At 38.9% G+C, this 21,833-nt stretch overlaps 1 protein-coding gene across 1 annotated transcript; it reads right to left on the bottom strand.

Annotated features, from left to right (window-relative positions):
* Positions 1-294: 294 nt before the first annotated feature.
* LOC137260223 (lectin BRA-3-like) lies at positions 295-20,740 on the bottom strand. Its single transcript, XM_067797917.1, has 4 exons — positions 20,622-20,740; positions 1,527-1,934; positions 859-1,053; positions 295-627 (listed from the first exon to the last, which is right to left on the bottom strand). Exons 2-4 carry the CDS (start codon positions 1,816-1,818, stop codon positions 422-424), a joined length of 693 nt encoding a protein of 230 aa, XP_067654018.1. The 5' UTR covers positions 1,819-1,934; positions 20,622-20,740; the 3' UTR covers positions 295-421.
* Between the last annotated feature and the right edge of the window lie 1,093 nt (positions 20,741-21,833).

Here is a 21,833-nt window from a genome sequence, read left to right as displayed (position 1 = left end):
TTCAGCAAACATACTCATCAGTTCCCAATTGCGCAAATCGATGCTCATGCTGTTGGTCACTGGATTGTCTGATTGTCAGATTGTCAGACTCAATTATTTACCGACTGCCGCCATATGGCTGGAATATTGCTGAGTGCGGCATAAAACTAAACTCACTCACTCACTCGGCAGACATAAATATTCTATGAAAGTTATGCATGAACATTAACTTGTATTGCTGAAAAAGACAAAATCACATGAACTGAAACGTGTTACCTCTTTTTATCAAATTTAACATAATATATGGTAGCCCCATGTAACATTACACCAATATTAATACGAATTTATTCACCACCAGACATAATATCACGTTTGCATCTAACAGTATCACTTTGGATTCTTTAAGTCTAAAAATGATATGCTTGAAATGACCTCTCAGAATTCACAGAGGTACCTCACAGATGGCTCTATTTGTCTGCTTGCACTTTCTATTGGACAGTGTACCAATATTCAATACAACGCAGATCTGATCGTCATTGTCATTTGGTTGGTCTGAACCCCACTTCCATACATAAGTGGACCCGTCTTGCCAGGTAAATACGTTGTTCAGTCGCTGCATTCCAATCCACGGACCTCCTGGTACACCATCTGGAAGGATCAAAACGACAATGATTATATGATTCACTTCTACAGTCACAAACAGGAAATGATAGTGAAGGTTCATACCTTCTGTAAAATATATTTCGGGCATGAAAACCAATACCTGGGAGAAGACTCTTTCCGGGGAAAGAGGAGATATATTTATAGGTGGTTTCACGGTTGGTACTTCTCTTTTCACTCAGGTTTCACACAGCATTCCGAACGACAATTTACACTGACCGTGTCTCTGAAGTGAAGCCATGAACTCCTGTTTCTCCTGACTGTTGAGGACGACCAGGCGGCCACCTTCAGCTTGACACACTGCATTGTTGTAAGTCCAGGTGTTACTGAATAGAACAAGCTTGTAGCACAACCGGGGATACACGACTGACGTGTACCCCAGAGATACAGGACATGGGTCTGGATCAGGAAGCGCTGAAAGTGAAGACGGTCGTTTCCACACTGTGCTTGCGTCTATTTTATGCACGATATATAAATGTGTAAAAGAACACCTTGGATGCTCGCTGAGAGTCTCCAGAATGTAGGTTTTGTTAATTTGAACCATGTGAATGGTGATAAAAAAACAGCTTTAATGTCCATATGAAAGGACGAAGCCGGGTTTCAGAGCAATATTAATGCCAAAGTTCTATCACCCTCGCCGCTGCACAGCGTGTTTCTCCACTAAAACGATCGTGCACGGAGTAGTTTACTGTATGATCATAATTTGGTCAATTTGATTCTCTGATGTTGTTGACTAAAATCTATTCTAGAACCAACATTTTTTTCCCCAGGATGTCATGCTATTCTGATATATTTGTGACCATTCCACAAAGATACATGTTTACCAAGCTGGCAGCAAAGACAGAGTTCAGTGCATGCATTTCAAATGACACGTATGATGAACCTACCTCCAGCCTTGGTGAAGTGCTTGGATCCAGGGAGAGATTCCCCAGAGGACGTCAGAGAAGATCTGAATAAGCTACATGTGCCATTGTGGTAGGTGACAGCTGTGCAACGTTCGTCCTGAGCACAGAGACCAACGCAAGTCTCCTGATGAAGAAGAGCCTGTGTTCTCCAGGGATATTCTCTTGCCTTTACACTGTCTAGTGTCGCCTGTGTGTCAAAACGTTGCCAAGATCTGCAGTTTCCTGCATACACGGCTGGGATGAAGGCAGTGACAAGACACAGCACAGCGGTCATCTTGTTTCAGTGGGCACCTACTTTGACATTATTGATATCTGCTACCAGTGTAATTGGATGTGTCCGATCTTATTCAGGCTCATTGACTCCAGAACTGTGACGTCTCCAAAGCGATACTGAAAAAAAGTAAATACAGTTGAATTTGTTCAAACACTTCGAATTGAGAGGCCATGTTTATCAGTGCTCAATCGCAATGAAATACACGTTCCATGAACCCGAAGCATTTTGTTCAATCTATCGAGTAAAGCAGCTCCCTTAAAACCTGTTACAGACTTGATGACTCGTTAGTACTACCGATTTTTCAGTCCTGTTGTTGTCCCGTGTTTACCTTTTATCTGTCAATTTCTTTGGATAATCCATGTAAACTAATTAACTAATTTCAAATTGCCGGAAGATACTAGTCATTGTTCATGCCGTATGTGTCACGTGTTAAAGCACTTACCAGTGGCACTACTATACTATTGTTTTGGAATGTTTTGCATATCATATTTATGAATTTGACTTCACAATCCAATGCTGTCTATCTCCCATATTTTTCTTCATCTGATGCAAAATGAAATGTGGGAAGAACGAGATTAGATAACAGATTGAACCACACGCTTGTGGGTTAAGGTTTGATGATATCAATGTTTGTTAAGTGATTACATCTCATCCCCTATCGATATAAGCGTTCCACCTTTCCAACTGGTATCTTGTCAAATTGGACAATGAGTAAAACAAACTCAAAGTCATTATATTTTGTTATTTATGCATGACAAACTCCCAGGAATCAATGTAGCTTGCAACAGCAATCACCTGCATGAGTAAACGCTAATTGAGCACAGAAGCACTTGGGACCAGCAAGACGCTGCGGATCCAACGATCGACCAGTTGACCTTGTTACTGAACTTAATTTCCGTGTATAACAAATATCCGTGGTACAGCAACGTGCAGTGAACTTTGACATAGTATTGTGACTGTGTTCCAGTCCACCCAGCTGTGATTGGGTAGCTCGTAAGGATGGAAAAGTCGCAATAACTTGTAAGTTGTATGACATGCCTTTGAATCGGAGGTGAATCCATTGTACGACCCTGAAAAATGATGGCGTTAAACTTCTCTGGAGTAGACATGTAGCCACATGTAGCCTCAGAGGAATTCCAGCTATTCAATTCAAAGGAGTTTATCTGTAACGAGGCCGAGGGCCCATATACAATATATGCCATACATATAGTTGACAAGAGTATACAGGTGCAGACTAGAGTGTTTCTAAATGCATATTTCTTTTTATGTATGCATGGTAAATATAATATTGTACATGTTTGAGATGTACATAAGTGAGTGGTGAGTGAGTGAGTTAGAATTTAACGTCGCATCGGCAATATTTCAGCCATATCGTGCCGGGAAGTAACATTAAAATCGAACATACGAGTAGTATAAAAACCTGTCGACGAAGGACAGTAAAACAACTAGAACATCACAGAAAAGAATGTAAAACTAGTAGCTATGACTAAAACAATTTATCTATAGAGAACAATACAATATAAAACTGGGCTATAGATTGCTAACAACTGAAGGTAGATCACCATACTAGGGACCATGGGGACTTACAGTACCTTTGCTACCTGCATGGACCCTAGCTGGATTTACACCATCCCCTCAGTCATCAGCAATTTGGGAAATCTAGCCACACAATTAAAAAAAACACACTTATACTACGATTAAAAAGGTGGAAATTTAGAATTTACTTTGAATGTTTGTGGACTTACGTACCCTCTCAGGAGGACAATAGTTTTACAGTACTTCAACCCCCTTTGAGGATACAGTTATGAATTTAAATTTCCAATAATAAAATATTTATCTATTTACAATTCGGTCAATAACTCTAATTCTTTTAAAAATGCAATGATTAAATGAGAGCTTGTGTTATTAAAAAGATCCTTCAGAGTTCGTGAATTAAAATACTGATCCCTTGTGATGGAATACTCAACACAGTCAAGCAGGATATGCTTGACTGTGATTCTTCCATCACAAGGGATACAAAACGGAGGATCCTCACCTTTAAGCAAATATATATCTTGTGAGGCAAATACGACATCGTCGCATGATGACCTCCTCAAATCTGGACTGACAACCCAAGTAGGTGTAGTCAATATACGGTTTTATTTCATGTAATGTATTGATACCTACTTGAGTGTCCCACTTCTTCTGCATCAGATCACGGATATACGTTCTAATGCTTACTTTGTAATCTGAATATGGAAGTAGAAGTGGCGTCACAGATTTGTTGAGTGCTGCCTTGGCAGCAAGATCGGCCATCACATTCCCAGAAATACTTACGTGACTGGGTAACCAACAAAAGACGATGTCGTATTGGCCAGTAGACAGAGTATTATACAGTTCAATAATGTCAATTAAAAGTGGATGTTTACAAAAAATATTTTTAATAGCCTGAAGGCAAGAAAGAGAGTCGGAATATATTATATACTGTTTACGTTTAGGGTGTCTTTGAATATATTTCAGAGCTGTTAATATGGCGTTAGCTTCTGCTGTAAAAAAGAGAACTATTCTCTGGCAATCTAGAAGATATTCTTCTGGATCCACCGTCCTTGAACCCTGTAAATAGCCTTATCTGTAAATAAGAATTTGTAATTGTTATATGTATGTTTCAATTGATTTGTATTCTTGTTTATACTGTAATTCATTAGTTTCTGATTTTTTAAATGTTGTTCATGTTAGGTCAACCTGTGGCCTAACCAACTGCCAACGGGGAGAGCAAAAAGGACGAAAAGGAGCTATATTGTCCAGCTTAATATCAGCAGCAGCAATAAACGGCTTTATTCAGAGCCCAAGGGGTGGAACAAGAGAAGACTTTTTCCTATACAAATCCACATAAAGAGGATTGAGGACAGTTATATGCAGGGCTAGATTCGTTAGAGTTTAGTTTTGTGATATATTGTAAAGATAATTTGATACGGCGTTGTGCAAGAGATGGTTCATCGGCCCCAACGGAAAGACTGTCAATAGGTGAAGTTCTGAAGGACCCAAGACAAAGTCTTAGACCTTGGTGATGGACAGAATTATGAAGTTTAAGGTTGCTTTTGCAGGCTCCACCATATACGATGGAGCCGTAATCAAATTTAGAACGTACGAGTGATCGATATAGCTGGAGAAGGGTAGCTTGATCCCCACCCCATTTAGAATTTGACATAACTTTCAATAGGTCAAGTGCCTTCAGGCATTTAGTTTTAAGTGATTTAATATGCGGTAAATACGTTAAGTGTGAATCAAAGATTAGACCCAAGAACTTGGCTTCCTTCACAACTTTAATCGGCGTGCCATCTACAGTCTTTATGTGGTTTGTATTTACGACAAAAATGTATGCAGTTAGTTTTCGATTTGGAAAATTTAAAGCCGTTTTCAAGACACCATTTATTAATCTTGTTTAAACACAACTGCAATTGCCGTTCAATGGTATGCATATTTTTACCACGACAAGAAATATTAAAATCATCCATAAATAACGATCCATCAATTGATTCGTTTAAAACTTTTGATAAACAGTTGATATTGATGCTAAAACCAGTGACAGACAAAATACTGCCTTGTGGAACACCCTGATCCTGATTGTGATGATCAGACAGGGTAGAACCCACAGAGACCTGGAATTGTCTGTCATTTATAAAGTTGGCAATAAATTCAGGCAAACGACCTCGCAAGCCAAAGTCATGTAAATCTCTCAGAATGCCATACTTCCAGGTTGTGTCATATGCTTTTTCGAGATCAAAAAAGATAGACACAGCATGGTGTTTATTTATTAGTGCGTTTTTAACAAACTTCTGTTTTACGGAAACCACATTGTATATCTGTTATGAGGTTATTTGTTTCCAAGTACCAAACAAGTCGATTATTTATCATGCGTTCCATGGTCTTGCAAACACAGTTAGTTAATGAAATCGTACGATAATTGGATGGATCCGTATGATCACGTCCAGGTTTTGGTATTGGTACTACTATGGCGTCACGCCATGAAGGAGTAAAGTTACCCGATGTCCAAATATCATCAAACATATTTAGGAGAGTTTTCAGACAGGATTCTGGTAAATGTTTTAGGAGTTGATAATGTATGTTATCAGTTCCTGTAGCAGTGTCATGAGCTTGATCACCATCATAAGGGATAAGTATTTTTCTGTAAAAACTGTTAAGGATCTTTTTAACACAGTCAGTCAGGAAATTGATTTCTTCGTTGAATTGTGAGTAATATGTTCTGTATATAAATGTATTTTAATGATTGGTAGTTTAGGTTAGGAACTAGAATTGTTAGTGGCTGTACCCTCAAAGGGGGTTGAAGTATTGTAAAATTATTGTCCTCCTGAGAGGGTACGTAAGTCCACAAACATTCCATGTAAATTTAAATTTAACAGGTTTTTAATCGTAGTATTCTTGTTGTTTTAATTTTGGCTAGCATATTGTACACTCGCCAGCAGCTGAAGGGATGATGTAAATCCAACTAGGGTCCATGCAGGTAGCAAAGGTACTGTAAGTCCCCATGGTCCCTAGTTTGGTGATCTACCTTCAGTTGCTGGCGATCTATAGCCTGATTTTATAGTGTATTGTCCTAATGGTGATGTTGTTTTTAACTTTCCATGCTAGTTTTAATTCCATTTGTGATATTCTAGTTGTTTTACTGTTCTTCGTTGACAGGTTTTATAGTAGACATATAATTAATTTTGATATTAGATGTTCTCGTCACGATATGGCTGAGATATTGCCGATGTGACGTTAAATTTTAACTCACTCACTCACTCATGAGCTTGATCAAGATCAGTATGGAGTTCATGAATAGAAAAAGTTTCATTATAATCTTCCCCGTTATCAGAATTGAAATTAATAGCTTTCTTTTCTTGTTGTTTTTGATACTGCTGGAATTTAGGTAAATAGTTAGAAGAGGATGAGTGTTTAGCGAGAGTTTCGCCAAGTTTATTTGCGATATCTGATTTATCCGTAAGTAACTGATCTCCACGTTTAAGATGATGGACAGTACATTTAGTACCTTTACCTTTAATTTTCTGGACCATGTTCCATACCTTGGACATGGGTGTCCGAGAATTTACTTTGGATACATAATTTTGCCAAGATTGGCGTTTGTTCTGTTTAAAGAAAGCCGTGCTTTAGCATTTAAAATTTTAAATTTGTTGAAATTATGCACCATAGGATGGCGACGGAAATAATGTTCTGCTTTTTTCCTTCCCTACCTAGCTTGTTTGCAGTCATTGTTGAAGCATGGTTTTCTTATGTGTGCAGAGGACTTTGGTATACACTCATCAGCTATGGAATTCAGTTCATCAGAAAAGCATTTAATAGCGTCGTGAACGTCAATAAAAAGTTCAGGTTTAAGTTTAGCAGCACACAGTGTTTCATATAAAGCCCAGTTAGCTTTTTAAATATTTCGTCTTGATGATGGAGGAACATCAGATGGAGATACAGATTTTAATACATTAGGAAAATGGTCATTTCAACAGAGGTCATCGTGGACTGACCATTCGAATTCATTTAGTAGTTCAGAATTTGTCAGTGACAAGTCGAGAGCAGAATAGGTCCCTGTACCAGGGTGTAAATATGTGTTGGAACCATCATTATAAATACATAAATCATTGTCAGAACAAAAGTCCTCCAACAATTTTCCTTTAGTGTTTGTAGTTACACTACCCCAGAGTGGGTTGTGCCCATTTAAATCTCCCATTATAATATAGGGCTTCGGGAGTTGGTCATATAGAGCCTGAAGATCAGTTTTGGCAAACGTCGAAGATGGCAAAATATAAAGAGAGAATTGCGTAAACGCACATGTAAAGTAATTCTCACAGCAACAGGCTGCATAGTAGTATTAAGTGAAACAGGGCTTTGAATAACGTTTTGTCTGACTAGAACGGATGACCCGCCAGTGGCTCTATCACCCAGAGATGAAAAAACAATGATATGTATTAAAATGACGAAGGTCAAATGTATCTGTTTGTTTTAAATATGTCTCTTGGAGACATATCGCTGAAGGTGTAAAATCTTGGACCAATAGCTGTAATTCATGTAAATTAATCCTCAATCCTCTGCAGTTCCACTATACAATATTATTGGTATAAACTATCTTTGGGGGGATTTATTGGGGATCTACCCCGCACTCTCTTGGAGGGCGACAAGTTATGTGCCCTAGAATGGACGTTTTCAGAAACGTCCATGTCTTCAAGAGACCCATATTTATTGAACAATTGAATTTTGTTCTGTGACCCTTTAGGAGCTCTGCCACTTTGTTGTTTTGAAGCATCAGGCTTAGGCTTCGGTTTACCTTTCACAGTTTGTTGACTATCAGCTGTAGATTGAGACTTTGAATTTGACTGAGATGATGATGATTTGTGATCAAAAGACGACTTTGATGTACTAGGAAGTGATTCCTCAGTCTGAGATGAAATAGCAGGGTACAAAAGCTGTGGAGAATCGCAGTTCATCCAAGTCAAGGTAGTCTGACATCCTGTGGATGATTTTGTTATTTTAGAGGTAGACTCCGATGATGTTTTTGCTACTGTAGCATAACTTTCTGGAAGATCAGACCTTTTTACCAGTTTTTTTGGCCTCAGAAAAGGAGATATTTTGAGTAAACTTTATTCTGTTTATCTCCATTTGTTCTTTCCAAATAGGACACTGTTTCGAAGAAGATGAATGGTCGCCTGAACAGTTGGTGCATGGTTTTAAATCACTGTCACAATCTTCTGTTGTATTTGTTTTCTCACCACAGTGAGGACACCCAACATACAATGTGCTAGTATTCACACCATGTCCATATTTTTGGCATTGAAAACACCTTAGCGGGTTGGGGATGCAGGTATAAACTTGTATGTTGCAATAGCCTGCCTTCACTGATTTAGGAGCATTTGGAAATGAAAACGTAAACAGATAGATATTAGTTTGGAATGTTTCATTGTTTTTTCGGGTTGAAAATCGCTTCACATACAGGACACCTTGATCTTTCATTTCAGATGCTATATCAAGTTCGGTCATGTCAGCAAACAATCGACCACTATCTCATGATACCTTTACTAGTGTTCAAGGTCTTGTGAGCAGAGACCGTGACAGGAATGCCCACAAAAGATTCAATACTCATCAGATTGGATGCTTGCTGTTTCTTGCTGCACTGAAGCGCCGAATGTTCTTAACTTCCCCAGCAATACCTTGAAAGCCTTTAGATACTGCGAAAAGGTTCAGCTTTAATGGAGTCTCAATAACAAGGAAACGTGGCCAATACTCAATCGATAGAGACAGTCTGTGGTCAGTATGAACAGGATCAGTTTCAAGTGGACGCTTTGTTTGTTTTTTTGTGGGGTACTTCATAAGACATGGTTGGTGTCATATGGTTCATCATCCGAGCTCCCCACCCACCACGGAGTATCACAAGGACAATGCTAAAGCAAGCGGGCTTCCAGCTTGCAGCACCAAGGATACCCGGATGATATACTCCAGTAGAATTGAGTGAGTGAGTTAATATTTAACGTCACATCGGCAATATTGCAGCCATATCGTGACGAGAACAATATAAGTTATAGTAATGTTAAGATGAGAAAAGAGAAAAAGTAAAACCTGTCAGCGAAGGAAAGTAAAAACACTAGAGTATCACAGAACATGAAACTAGCATTGAAAGTTAAAACATTGGAATTAAAGAAGACAATACAACATAAAACCGGGGCTATAGATCGCCAACAACTGAAGGTAGATCACCATACTAAGGTCCATAGGGACTTACATTACTTCTGCTACCTGCATGGACCCTAGCTGGATTTACACCATCCCCTCAGCTATTGGCGATTATCCTGAAATTTAGCCATTACTTAAAACAACAAATATTCTACGATTAAAAACTAGTAGTAGATTTAAATTGACTATGAGAGTATTGGACTTACGTACCCTCTCAGGAGGACAATAATTTTACTATACTTCAACCCCCTTTGAGGGTACCGCCACTAACAATCTAAGTTACTAATCTAAACTACCAATCATTAAAATACAACTATCTACAGAACATATCAATTACAATTCAATAAGAAAATCAATTTCTTTTAAAAATCCAAGAATTAAATGAGTACTAACTGTGCTAAAAAGATCCTTCATTGTTTTGACATTGAAATAGTTATCCCTTATGATGGAGAATTCAACACAGTCAAGCAGGATATGCTTGACCGTGGTTCTCTCATCACAAGGGATACAAAACGGAGGATCATCGCCTTTTAGTAGTGAGTGAGTGAGTTAAAGTTTAAAGTCACATCGGCAATATCTCAGCCATATCGTGACCAGAACATTTAATACTAAAATGAAATATATATAATTATCTATTATATAAAACCTGTCAACGAGGGACAGTAAAACAACTAGAATATCACAGATGAGAATATAAAACTAGTAACTATACCTAAAACAATTTATCTATAGAGGACAATACAAGATAAAAAATGGGCTAGAGATTGCTAACAACTGAGTGTAGATCACCATACTGGGGTCCATGGGGACTTACTGTACCTTTGCTACCTGCATGGACCCTAGCTGGATTTACATCATCCCCTCAGCCGTCAGCAATGTGGGAAATCTAGCCATGCAAATAAAAACACACTTATGCCACGATTAAAAACGTGAAAGTTTGAATTTTCTTTGAATGTTTGTGGACTTACGTACCCTCTCAGGGGGACAATAGTTTTACAGTACTTCAGCCCCCTTTGAGGATACAGCCACTAACAAGCACAGTTACCAATTTAAACTTCCAATAATAAAATATTTATCTATTTACAATTCAGACAATAAATCTAATTCTTTTAAAAATGCAATGATTAAATGAGAGCTTGTGTTATTAAAAAGATCCTTCAGAGTTCGTGAATTAAAATACTGATCCCTTGTGATGGAATACTCAACACAGTCAAGCAGGATATGCTTGACTGTGATTCTTCCATCACAAGGGATACAAAACGGAGGATCCTCACCTTTAAGCAAATATTTATGTGTATATCTTGTGTGGCCAATACGACATCGTCGCATGATGACCTCCTCAAATCTGGACTGACAACCCAAGTAGGTGTAACCAATATACGGTTTTATTTCATGTAATTTATTGATACCTACTTGAGTGTCCCACTTCTTCTGCATCAGATCACGGATATACATTCTAATGCAAGCTTTGTAATCTGAATATGGAAGAAGAAGTGGTGTCACAGATTTGTTGAGTGCTGCTTTTGCAGCAAAATCGGCCATCACATTCCCAGAAATACTTACGTGACTGGGTAACCAACAAAAGACGATGTCGTATTGGCCAGTAGCAAGAGTATTATACAGTTCAATAATTTCAATTAAAAGCGGATGTTTACAAGAAATATTTTTAATAGCTTGAAGGCAAGAAAGAAAGTCGGAATATATTATTTACTGTTTTCGTTTAGGGTGTCTTTGAATATATTTAAGGGCTGTTAATATGGCGTTAGCTTCAGCTGTAAAAATAGAACTATTGTCTGGTAATCTAGAAGATATTGTTCTGGATCCAATGACAGTAGCACAAGCAACTGCACCACCGTCCTTGGACCCATCTGTAAATAATGATATGTAATTGTTATATGTATGTTTCAACTGATTATATTCTTGTTTATACCGTAATTCATTAGTTTCTGATTTTGTTAAATGTAGTTAATGTTAGGTCAACCTATGGCCTGACCAACTGCCAAGGGGGAGAGGAAAGAAGACGGGAAGGAGCTATATTGTTCAGCTCAATACCAGCAGCAGCAATAAACGGCTTTATTCTGAGCCCAAGAGGTGGAACAAGAGAAGACTTTTTGCTATACAAATCCTCATAAAGGGGATTGAAGACACAGTTATATGCAGGGCTAGATTCGTTAAAGTATAGTTTTGTGATATATTGTAAAGATAATTTGATACGGCGTTGTGCAAGAGATGGTTCATCGGCCTCAACGTAAAGACTGTCAATAGGTGAAGTTCTGAAGGACCCAAGACAAAGCCTTAGACCTTGATGATGGACAGGATCAAGAAGTTTAAGATTGCTTTTGCAGGCTCCACCATAGACAATGGAGCCATAATCAAGTTTAGAACGAACGAGTGATCGATAGAGATGGAGAAGGGTAGCTTGATCCCCTCCCCATTTTGAATTTGAAACCACTTTCAACAAGTCAAGAGCTTTCAGGCATTTAGTTTTAAGTGATTTAATATGTGGTGAAAACGTTAAATGTGAATCAAAGATTAGACCCAAGAATTTGTCAGGTTTGGAATTTCCTTCACAACTTTAATGGGCGTCCCATCTAGGGACAGTTCAGGGTCTTTATGTGGTTTGTATTTACGACAAAAATGTATGCAGTTAGTTTTCGATTTGGAAAATTTAAAGCCGTTTTCAAGACACCATTTATTAATCTTGTTTAAACACAACTGCAATTGCCGTTCAATGGTATGCATATTTTTACCACGACAAGAAATATTAAAATCATCCACAAATAACGATCCATCATTTGAATCGTTTAAAACGTTAGATAAACTGTTGATATTGATGCTAAAAAGAGTGACTGACAAAATACTGCCTTGTGGAACACCCTGGTCCTGATTGTAATGATCAGACAAGGTAGAACCCACACGGACCTGGAATTGTCTGTTATTTAAAGACTTGGCAATATATTGAGGGAAACGACCTCGCAACCCGAAGTAATGTAAATCTCGTAAAATGCCATATTTCCAAGTAGTGTCATATGCTTTTTCAAGATCAAAAAAGATAGACACAGCGTGTTGTTTGTTAATCAGTGCGTTTTTTACAAATGATTCTAAACGCACTAAGTGATCGACAGTACTTCTGTTTTTCCGGAAACCACATTTTTTATCTGTGATAAGGTTATTAGTTTCCAAATACCAAACAAGTCGATTATTTATCATGCGTTCCATGGTCTTGCAAACACAGCTTGTTAATGAAATCGGACGATAATTGGACGGATCCGTATGATCACGTCCAGGCTTAGGTATTGGTACTACTATGGCATCACGCCATGAAGAAGGAAATTTCCCGGAAGTCCAAATATCATCAAATATATAGAAGAGCGTCTCTAAACAGGATTCTGGTAAGTGCTTCAGGAGTTGATAATGTATGTTATCAGCTCCAGTAGCAGTGTCATGGGCTTGATCAAGAGCAGTATGGAGTTCATGAATAGAAAACATTTCATTGTAATCTTCCCCATTATCTGAGTTGAAATTAATAGTTTTCTTTTCTTGTTGTTTTTGATATTGCTGGAATTTTGGTACATAATTTGAAGAGGAAGAGTGTTTAGCAAGGGTTTCACCTAGTGTATTAGCAATATCTGATTTATCAGTAAGCAATTGATCTCCATGTTTAAGATGATGGACAGTAGATTTAGTACCTTTACCTTTGATTTTCTGGACCATGTTTTATACCATGGACATGGGTGTCCTAGAATTTATTTTGAATACATAATTTTGCCAAGATTGGCGTTTGTTCTGTTTAAAAGTACGCCGTGCTTTAGCATTTAAAATCTTAAATTTATTGAAATTATGCACCATAGGATGGCGACGGAAATAATGTTCTGCTTTTTTCCTTGCCTTCCTAGCTTGTTTGCACTCATCGTTGAACCATGGTTTTCTTATGTGTGGAACTACAGAGGACTTTGGTATACACTCATCAGCAATGGAGTTAAGTTCTTCAGAAAAGCATTTAATAGCATCAGGAACGTCAATAAAACGTTCAGGTTTAAGTTTTTCAGCACACAGTGTTTCATATAAGCCCAGTTAGCCTTTTTAAAATTTCGTCTTGATGATGGAGGAACATCAGATGGAGTTACAGCTTTTAATACAGTAGGAAAATGGTCACTTCCACAGAGGTCATCGTGGACTGACCATTCAAATTCATTTAGGAGTTCAGAATTTGTCAATGACAAGTCAAGAGCAGAATAGGTCCCTGTCCCAGGGTGTAAATTTGTGTTGGAACCATCATTATAAATACATAAATCATTGTCAGAACAAAAGTCCTCCAACAATTTACCTTTAGTGTTTGTAGTTACACTACCCCAGAGTGGGTTGTGTCCATTTAAATCTCCAAATCATAATACAGGGCTTCGGGAGTTGGTCATATAGAGCCTGAAGATCAGTTTTAGTGAACGTTGAAGACGGCGAAATATAAAGAGAGCATAGCGTAAACGCTACATGTAAAGTAATTCTCACTGCAACAGCCTGCATATTAGTAATAAGTGGAACAGGGCTTTGAATAACGTTTTGTCTGACTAGAATGGATGATCCGCCAGTGGCCCTATCACCCGGGGGTGAAAAACAATGATATGCATTAAATTGACGAAGGTCAAATGTATCTGTTTGTTTTAAATATGTCTCTTGGAGACATATCGCTGAAGGTGTAAAATCTTGGACCAATAGCTGTAATTCATGTAAATTAGTCCTCAGTCCTCTGCAGTTCCACTGTACAATATTATTGGAATAAACTATCTTTTGGGGGGATTTATTGGGGATCTACCCCGCACTCTTTTAGAGGGCGACAAGCTATGTGCCCTAGAATGGACGTTTTCAGAAACGTCCATATCTTCAAGAGACCCGTATTTATTAAACAGTTGAATTTTGTTCTGTGACCCTTTAGGAGCTCTGCCACTTTGTTGTTTTGAAGCATCAGGCTTAGGCTTAGGTTTACTTTTAACAGGTGGCTGACTATCAGCTGTCGATTGAGACTTTGAGTGTGACTGAGATGGTGATGATGATGATTTGTTATCTGAAGAAGATACGGTCTTTTGTGTAGACTGAGCCCTGTCTGTCTGAGTAGACTGTTCTGAGATAAACTGTAGAAGATCAGGAGAGATAGACTCAGGAATATCTGAATTTACCTATGTCAGGTCAGTCTGACATGAGCTTGACGAAGTTAGTACTGGCGTAGTTGTTCCTTTTGATAAGGTTTGAGATGTTTTTGTGACAGAGGCATAAGTTTCAGTGTGCTCAGTAGATTGTACAATCTTTCTTGCTTCAGCAAAACTGACGTTCCTGGAAAATTTGATTTTGTTAATTTCCATTTACCTTTTCCAAATGGGACATTCTTTAGAGAAGGATGAATGGTTTCCTGAACAGTTTGCACATTTTTTGTGAATACTGTCACAATCTTCGGTTACATGTGTATTCTCAGCACAGTGAGCCCATGTAACAGACAATGTGCAAGTATTAACACCATGTCCGTACTTTTGACACTTAAAGCAGCGCAGAGGATTTGGAATATATAAGTCAACATTCAGATTGCAGTAACCTGCTTTGATTGACTTTGGAGGTGTTGGAGCTGAAAATGAAAACAGATATGTGTTGGTTTGGACAGTCTCATTATTTCTCCGTGTTGTGAAACGTTTGACGAAAGATACTCCTTGATCTTTCATCTCGGACATTATATCGAGCTCAGTCATGTCTGCTAGAAGACGCTCACGGTCTCGAACTATGCCTTTGCTTGTATTCAGTGTTCTGTGGGCAGAAACTAATACCGGGACTCCGACAAACATATCAGTTGATAATAGGTTGGTAGCTTGTTGTTTTCTGCTACATTCAATCAGCAGTGAACCTGATCGCAATCGTTTGATATTTTTTACCTCACCTGCAATGCCAGAGATACCTTTTGAAATTGCAAAGGGATTTAATTTTAAAGGAGTCTTGTCAAGGGTCTCAATAATCAAAAAACGTGACCAGTGATCAATTTGTATAGAGGGTCGATGTTGATCATCATTTTCCAGTTGACGTTTTGTTTTTTTGTTAGGGGTTTGGTAATCGTCATCCGAGCTCCCCACCCACCACGGAGTATCACAAGGATAATGCTAAAGCAAGCGGGCCTCCAGCTTACAGCACCAAGGATACTCTGATGATATACTCCAGCAGAAACATTAACAATATTAACAGTTCCACCAGATTGGCCCATGAGCCACCGCCTTCTGGGCATGAGACTCTAGGCAAAGTTCATGTAATCAAAAATCAAGTCAAATAATATTCTATGAACAAAGGGAGCCAAGACTAAAATGTAAAAATTCCATATCAAATTCTGTGCAATGACAAAAATCCATGTACAGGGCTTGGCATGACCAGCCGATTGGTTGAATCGGGCCCATTCAACCACCCGTTCAGGTGACGTAAGGGCCGAAGTGGTGTGTTGGGCAAATGAAACGCAGTTAAAAGCCCATCTGCCCTCAACCACCAGGATCCCGTCCTCCATCGACACGGGACGCAACCCACGGCAAACAGGTTGCCCAATTTAGTCGCCTCTTACGACAAGCAATGGGGTGCTGTGGACACATTCTCTCCCGGGTCCACACGGGAGAAGAGCACTTAGCGTTACCCAGCACCCACCACGAGGAGGTGGCTCTTCATGGGTGCCCCCACCACGAGCAGGTGGCTCTTCATGGGTGCCAGATGTACATGAGAGACTTACCAATTTATAGATAGAAGGAAGTTTCCAAATGTGTTCCGGAAGAAAAGTTATTCGGATTTCATTGTACAAGTGGCATAGAAGTGCGAAATGATACTCGTCCTTTACAGCGGTGTTACAAATGGGACAGAGTCGTAAATCCTGTTCGATTAATTGCCACCTACCTTCGTTATAACGTAATGGCAAGACGTTGCATCTGAATTTGATGTAAGTAGAGCGCTCCTTTTTCTGAGATGACATGCATGTATCTTTCTGGTTCAAATATGAATTCATATTCTCTGTTATACAAAGTGGAAGTCCAGCTTTGAAAAAAATCCAACTAACAAACCTGATATTGTGTTTTTTGAAGAACCTAATCAATTTATTTGTATCATTGACTTTCATGTCTCCTTTGACAGCAAAGTGATGGGCAAGATTCAGGAAAAACGTGATAGATATGCATCGCAAGTCCACTGTTGTCAGGCTACCGATTGTTCTCGGTGCCCTTGGTTTGATACCTCCTGATCTCTTGGAGCTCTTGGCAAATACAATCACACGCTTCTGGTTTTTGTCAGCTGTGTCGATATCTATATTTTTTAGTTATATGTAATCCAATGTCGATAAATGTGTTAAACTATTAATATTGGCATATTTGACATTGATTACGATAAGTGGAAACACTTTTGCTCTTTGATATTTACACACTACAAAATGCAAGGTATGTTCCGACACTTACCAACAGCAGTCACATGCATGACTGACCTGAACCTAAAGCACAGGAGCATGAGTGAGTGAGTTAATATTTATCGTCTCATAGGTAATATTGCAGCCATATCGTGACGAGAGCAATTAGTAATTACATTGTATATCTAGAAAATTAGAAACTAAAACCTTGTTAACGAAGAACAGTTAAACAACTAGTATATCACAGATAGCCATGTAAAGGTAGTAATTAAATCTAAAACAGTTTAACTACAGAGGGCAATACGATCTAAAAATGGGCTACGGGTTACCAATAACTGAAGGTAGATCACCATACTAGGAACCATGGCGCCTACAGTGGATTTGCTTCCTGCATAGGTCCTAGCTGGATTTAGACTGCCCCTTCAGCTGTGAGCAATTGCGACACATGAAGCCATACATAAAAATAATAAGCTACGACTGAAAACAGTGGAAAGTTCACAGGAGCAGGAACACGCTCAGGGTCTTTGGTTATTGACCAGGTGGCCTTATTACGGAACTTCATTGTACCATGTTTTGTAGGTTTGTTTTTTCAGTGACGCTAAAGTGCGCTACACCTGAGACTGCATTACTTAGGACTTACCTCCCATGTTATGGTACCATACCTGGTAATATTTGGTAATTTATGTAATTCATCTGCAGTTCGTTTTTCAAGAATGATGAACTTGTGATAATGTGTTGAGTTTATTTTCACATGTGTTGAGTTTAAATGTGTTCTGTTTACGCTTTGTACTTCATTACACACGCTGTTAGTAAATAGGATTTAGTTGACTAGGCGTTTGACCACCCTCGGCAAACGCCATGGCTAAATACGTTGAAGATGGTGCTTACTGTTTTGTGCATAGCGCTTGTCGTTAAGGAGTTAGGCATGATGTCAGTGTCGGGAGTTTCGATGCAGATGCTGGTACATTTATTCAGCAAATGATCACCTAGTTAATATAGGATGGTCACTATACTAAGGACTTCACATAATGAGAGGATAAAACGCATTGGCCTCTTCATGTATACCATTGGCTTCACTCTCTTGTGTATTTCGCACAAGTTCAGTTTTAAACGCCTTTATAAAAGCCCGTGGGTTTTTATTGTGTCTGAGTTCCTAATCGCCATAGTACTCTACAAACATCTCCTCTACCTAGTTAGTTACCATATCTTCTCTTGAGAGTTTGATGTGGAGGTGTATAACGTGTTTGAGTTTAATATCAAACGAGAACGAATCTGTCTCGACTATCACTCTCACTAAAAGCTTTACATATGCACTGAAAGAATGAGACAATCAAAATGGCGGTCGATTGTGTATGTATACCTTTTTTAGATTTGAACGCCGAGTGGTTTGGTTTACACCATTGCATTCATCACAAGAAGTCTGGTCTGACACCGTGCAACGGTTCTACGCTGAAATGAGATATTTATGCCAATTAAGGTAAACGGTAGCTGAAACGGCGATTTCTTATTTGTATTTGAACAGCAACGTCACCTAGTGCAGACATTCCGCCTCAGAAACCGTGCAACAAAACGTTCGAAATCCACACTGTCGTTCATTGTACCTATTTAAGGCACTCTCAAATAACGCATACCAACATAAGCAGCGGTTACTCTGTCAACGTGAAACTTTCATCAACTTGGGATTCTCGAGGTTAGGTCAGTCTGACCTGTATTGGAGTGCACAAGCCTCAAAGACGACACTTGGACAAAGCAAGAGGTTACTGTAGACGTCTCGATATTCTACAACAGGTAAACACATGGACACAGCTGAAGTGAATAAGTGGATTCTTTATGGTACTCTGCTACAGAGGTGGCACTTGTGGCCTAGAACAGCATTTCTGTCGCTGACTCCTTTCACGTCAACCCATCAGCCATGATCGCTGCTTGGAAGTGTCATGGCAGACTCCGGGACCGTGCGAGAAAGCGAGTCGTTTTTAGTCGCTAACATCAAGGCAGGGCGACTAGGTGATGGAACAAGAGAAGGTGATGTTGTACATTCCTTCTCAGTATCGCCAACTGGCTGATCATAAACAGAGAGAGACAATATGTATAAACTCTTGCGGTCAGTGACGGCCATAACTTGACCTCCACCTGTGACACCTCGATAACACTGTGGCCCCAGTGGCACTGACTGACTGATGTTTAAACACTGTGGAATGATTGCAACTCTTGCGTAGTGATGTCACTGGGTTTCTGGAGCGTATTGCCTTCAACCCGACCTTTGCACTACGAGATTGTTTCGTCTCGTGTTTGTTTGCCAACAAGCTAAACAAGAGAAATAACTCTTGACGACGTGTGTTCCAGTTTTAACATCCAATTGGATTCGTGGACTGGTGAGGAAAGATTTCGCACCATCTACACACACAAGAGTGTGCTCCGACCATTTTGACGGCCTGAAAGAACCAGACTGTATGGTGCCGTCTTTATTTCCCAACAAGACATTCAACAATTCTTCAGACAGTTTTTGTTTTAGAAATGCCTTACTCAAACAAATTGATGTAAGAGTTGTTACGTATATGTAATAATTCATTAGTTATGGAACATTTTAGGCACGACATAGACTGTGAAAAATATGTGAGTGAGTGAGTTTAGTTTTACGCTGCACTCAGCAATATTACAGCTATATGGCGGCGGTCTGTAAATAATCGAGTCTTAACCAGACAATCCAGTGATCAACAACATGAGCATCGATCTGCGCAATTGGGAACCGATGCCAACCAAGTCAGCAAGCCTGACCACCCGATCCCGTTAGTCGCCTCTTACGACAAGCATAGTCGCCATTTATGGCAAGCATGGTTGCTGAAGGCCTATTCTACCCCGGGACCTTCACGGGTAGTGAAAAATATGTAGCCTACAATAAATGATAATAAAGAGTAGATTGATAGTACGTTACTCTCTGTATCAGGAACCTTAGTTTCAGTTGTCTAGTGTAGGGACAGTTATTAACCACATTCGAATTCTAAATTGATTTACTGCTCATGTTATAATATATTGAATATCATATATCAGGTGCATGCAGATATAGAAAATAATTGATCAAAATATAAATAATATTTAATTTGTTGAGGGGTTGGAGTTGGCACCAGGACGGGTAACGCTGATAAGAGAATCATCAACGACTAATGCATCTGTAGAGGAGTCCATCGGAATAATAGGTTTGTTTGATCTTATTTCAAATAACAAAATACTAGTGCACATGCTACCAAATATAAACTATTGTAAGCTATTTTATGGTTGATAAGTTGTGTAAAATTGCACAGTTATATTATGATATGTTAGCAATTGTATCAGTGAAAACATATTTAGACAAATGTCTGTGTTTAAACATAGCCCTAGATGAAAAGTCCCTCATGTTTCACGACTACTGTGGACTACAGGGATTATTTTATCCATGAATAAAATTGTAAGCGAAACTTGATAACAGTTACTGAACAAAGAATTCACTTTATAGACCAAATGGGTTGCATGATGCATGTGCACGGTCCTCGGCGGGACGACCGAATGCTTTTAACGTAAGGGCAACCCAACCGCCCTAATTTGGCCAAAGTGCGCGTTCATGCTAGTCAGGTGATTAATCCTACTTTGACTTGCGCCAAAAGTTTCACTAAGACAATTGTGACGTTTAATATTAACTGACTCACTCACTCACCTGATCAACTGGCGTGCCTTTGCATGTGTTCGTGCTGGATGCACACGATACTGTTCGCCAAATTTATGTCACTCAAGAAACACGTTCAGGATATCAGCAGAAGGCAAAATACAATCTGCTTACAGTGCGCAGAAGTTATTTATGCCTAAAGGTGTTGTCGCTTCTTTAAAATCAATTAACAACTCTTCGCAGTAACTGTCGTTAAGAGATATATCGTGGGAAATACACCTTATGTTCAATATCTGCAAGCACCTATTTACATTACACATTCTAATTCAGAGGATATATTTATCCTCAGCCTCTAAGTGCATGTCATGGCCAACACCAGTACAGTGATCAACATGCGTTATTTGTGCAGGCTATTACTCGTTATTGGCATTTATCAAACCGTACGTTGCCAATACACCAAAAACATGTGGCAGGAGATACGAGTGAGTGATGTAATATTTATCGTCACATCGTCGATATTTCAGTCATACCGTAACGGCAACAATCTATTATCAATAGATTTATAAACTAAAATAGTCTTGACGATGAACAGTATAAATACTAGTGTATCACAGAAGGTAACGCTAGCAGTAATTAAATAACGATACTATTATAGCGAACAATACAACATAACAAGAGTCATCAGAAGATGACATATCCCTCACCCCTACATGTTTGAAAGTACACATTATCTGACAGTTACGTAAAGTCCAGGTTGATGTATTTTTGAGGCTATATCAACGGAAATCGAGAAAAATCGGAATGCCGAAAATCTGTAAGCAGCAAAATACAGCATATGAAAATCTACGTCTTAAAGTTCTGTTCTAAGATTTGTTAGAGTTGTGATCCGAAAACGAAGCCAACCCCTCCTTTTTGAGAGTAAGTCGGAGTCGTTGCCATGGAAACCAGGATAAACAGAACAGAAATCTATAAATAGCAAAATGCACCACATTGGGATCTACCTCACATTTCTGTGAGTGAAAGATATTTAGTGAGTGAGTGAGTTAATATTTAACGTCACATCGGCAATATTTCAGCCATATCGTGACGGGAACATAACACTGAAATGGAATATATGTGTAATATAAAACCCTGTCGACAGAAGAGAGTAAAAACATTAGAATATCACAGATATGAATATAAAACCAGCATGAAAAACTGAAACATTGTAATTAAAGAAGACAATATATTATAAAACAAGGGCTATAGATCGCCAACAACAAA

Source organism: Haliotis asinina, chromosome 13, assembly GCF_037392515.1.
Source record: "Haliotis asinina isolate JCU_RB_2024 chromosome 13, JCU_Hal_asi_v2, whole genome shotgun sequence".
In the NCBI taxonomy this organism is placed as follows: Eukaryota; Metazoa; Mollusca; class Gastropoda; order Lepetellida; family Haliotidae; genus Haliotis; species Haliotis asinina.
Note: the sequence above shows the minus strand (reverse complement) of the source record. Positions and strands in the feature narration are given on the sequence as shown.

What these genes read in the sequence shown, in the direction of transcription:
- LOC137260223 (XM_067797917.1), bottom strand. Translation starts at nt 1,818, where the DNA reads ATGACCGCTGTGCTGTGTCTTGTCACTGCCTTCATCCCAGCCGTGTAT. An exon ending in GCACTTCACCAAGGCTGGAG is followed by an intron (nt 1,054 to 1,526) that starts GTAGGTTCATCA and finishes CTTCACTTTCAG; the next exon opens with CGCTTCCTGATCCAGACCCA. An exon ending in GGCTTCACTTCAGAGACACG is followed by an intron (nt 628 to 858) that starts GTCAGTGTAAAT and finishes TGATCCTTCCAG; the next exon opens with ATGGTGTACCAGGAGGTCCG.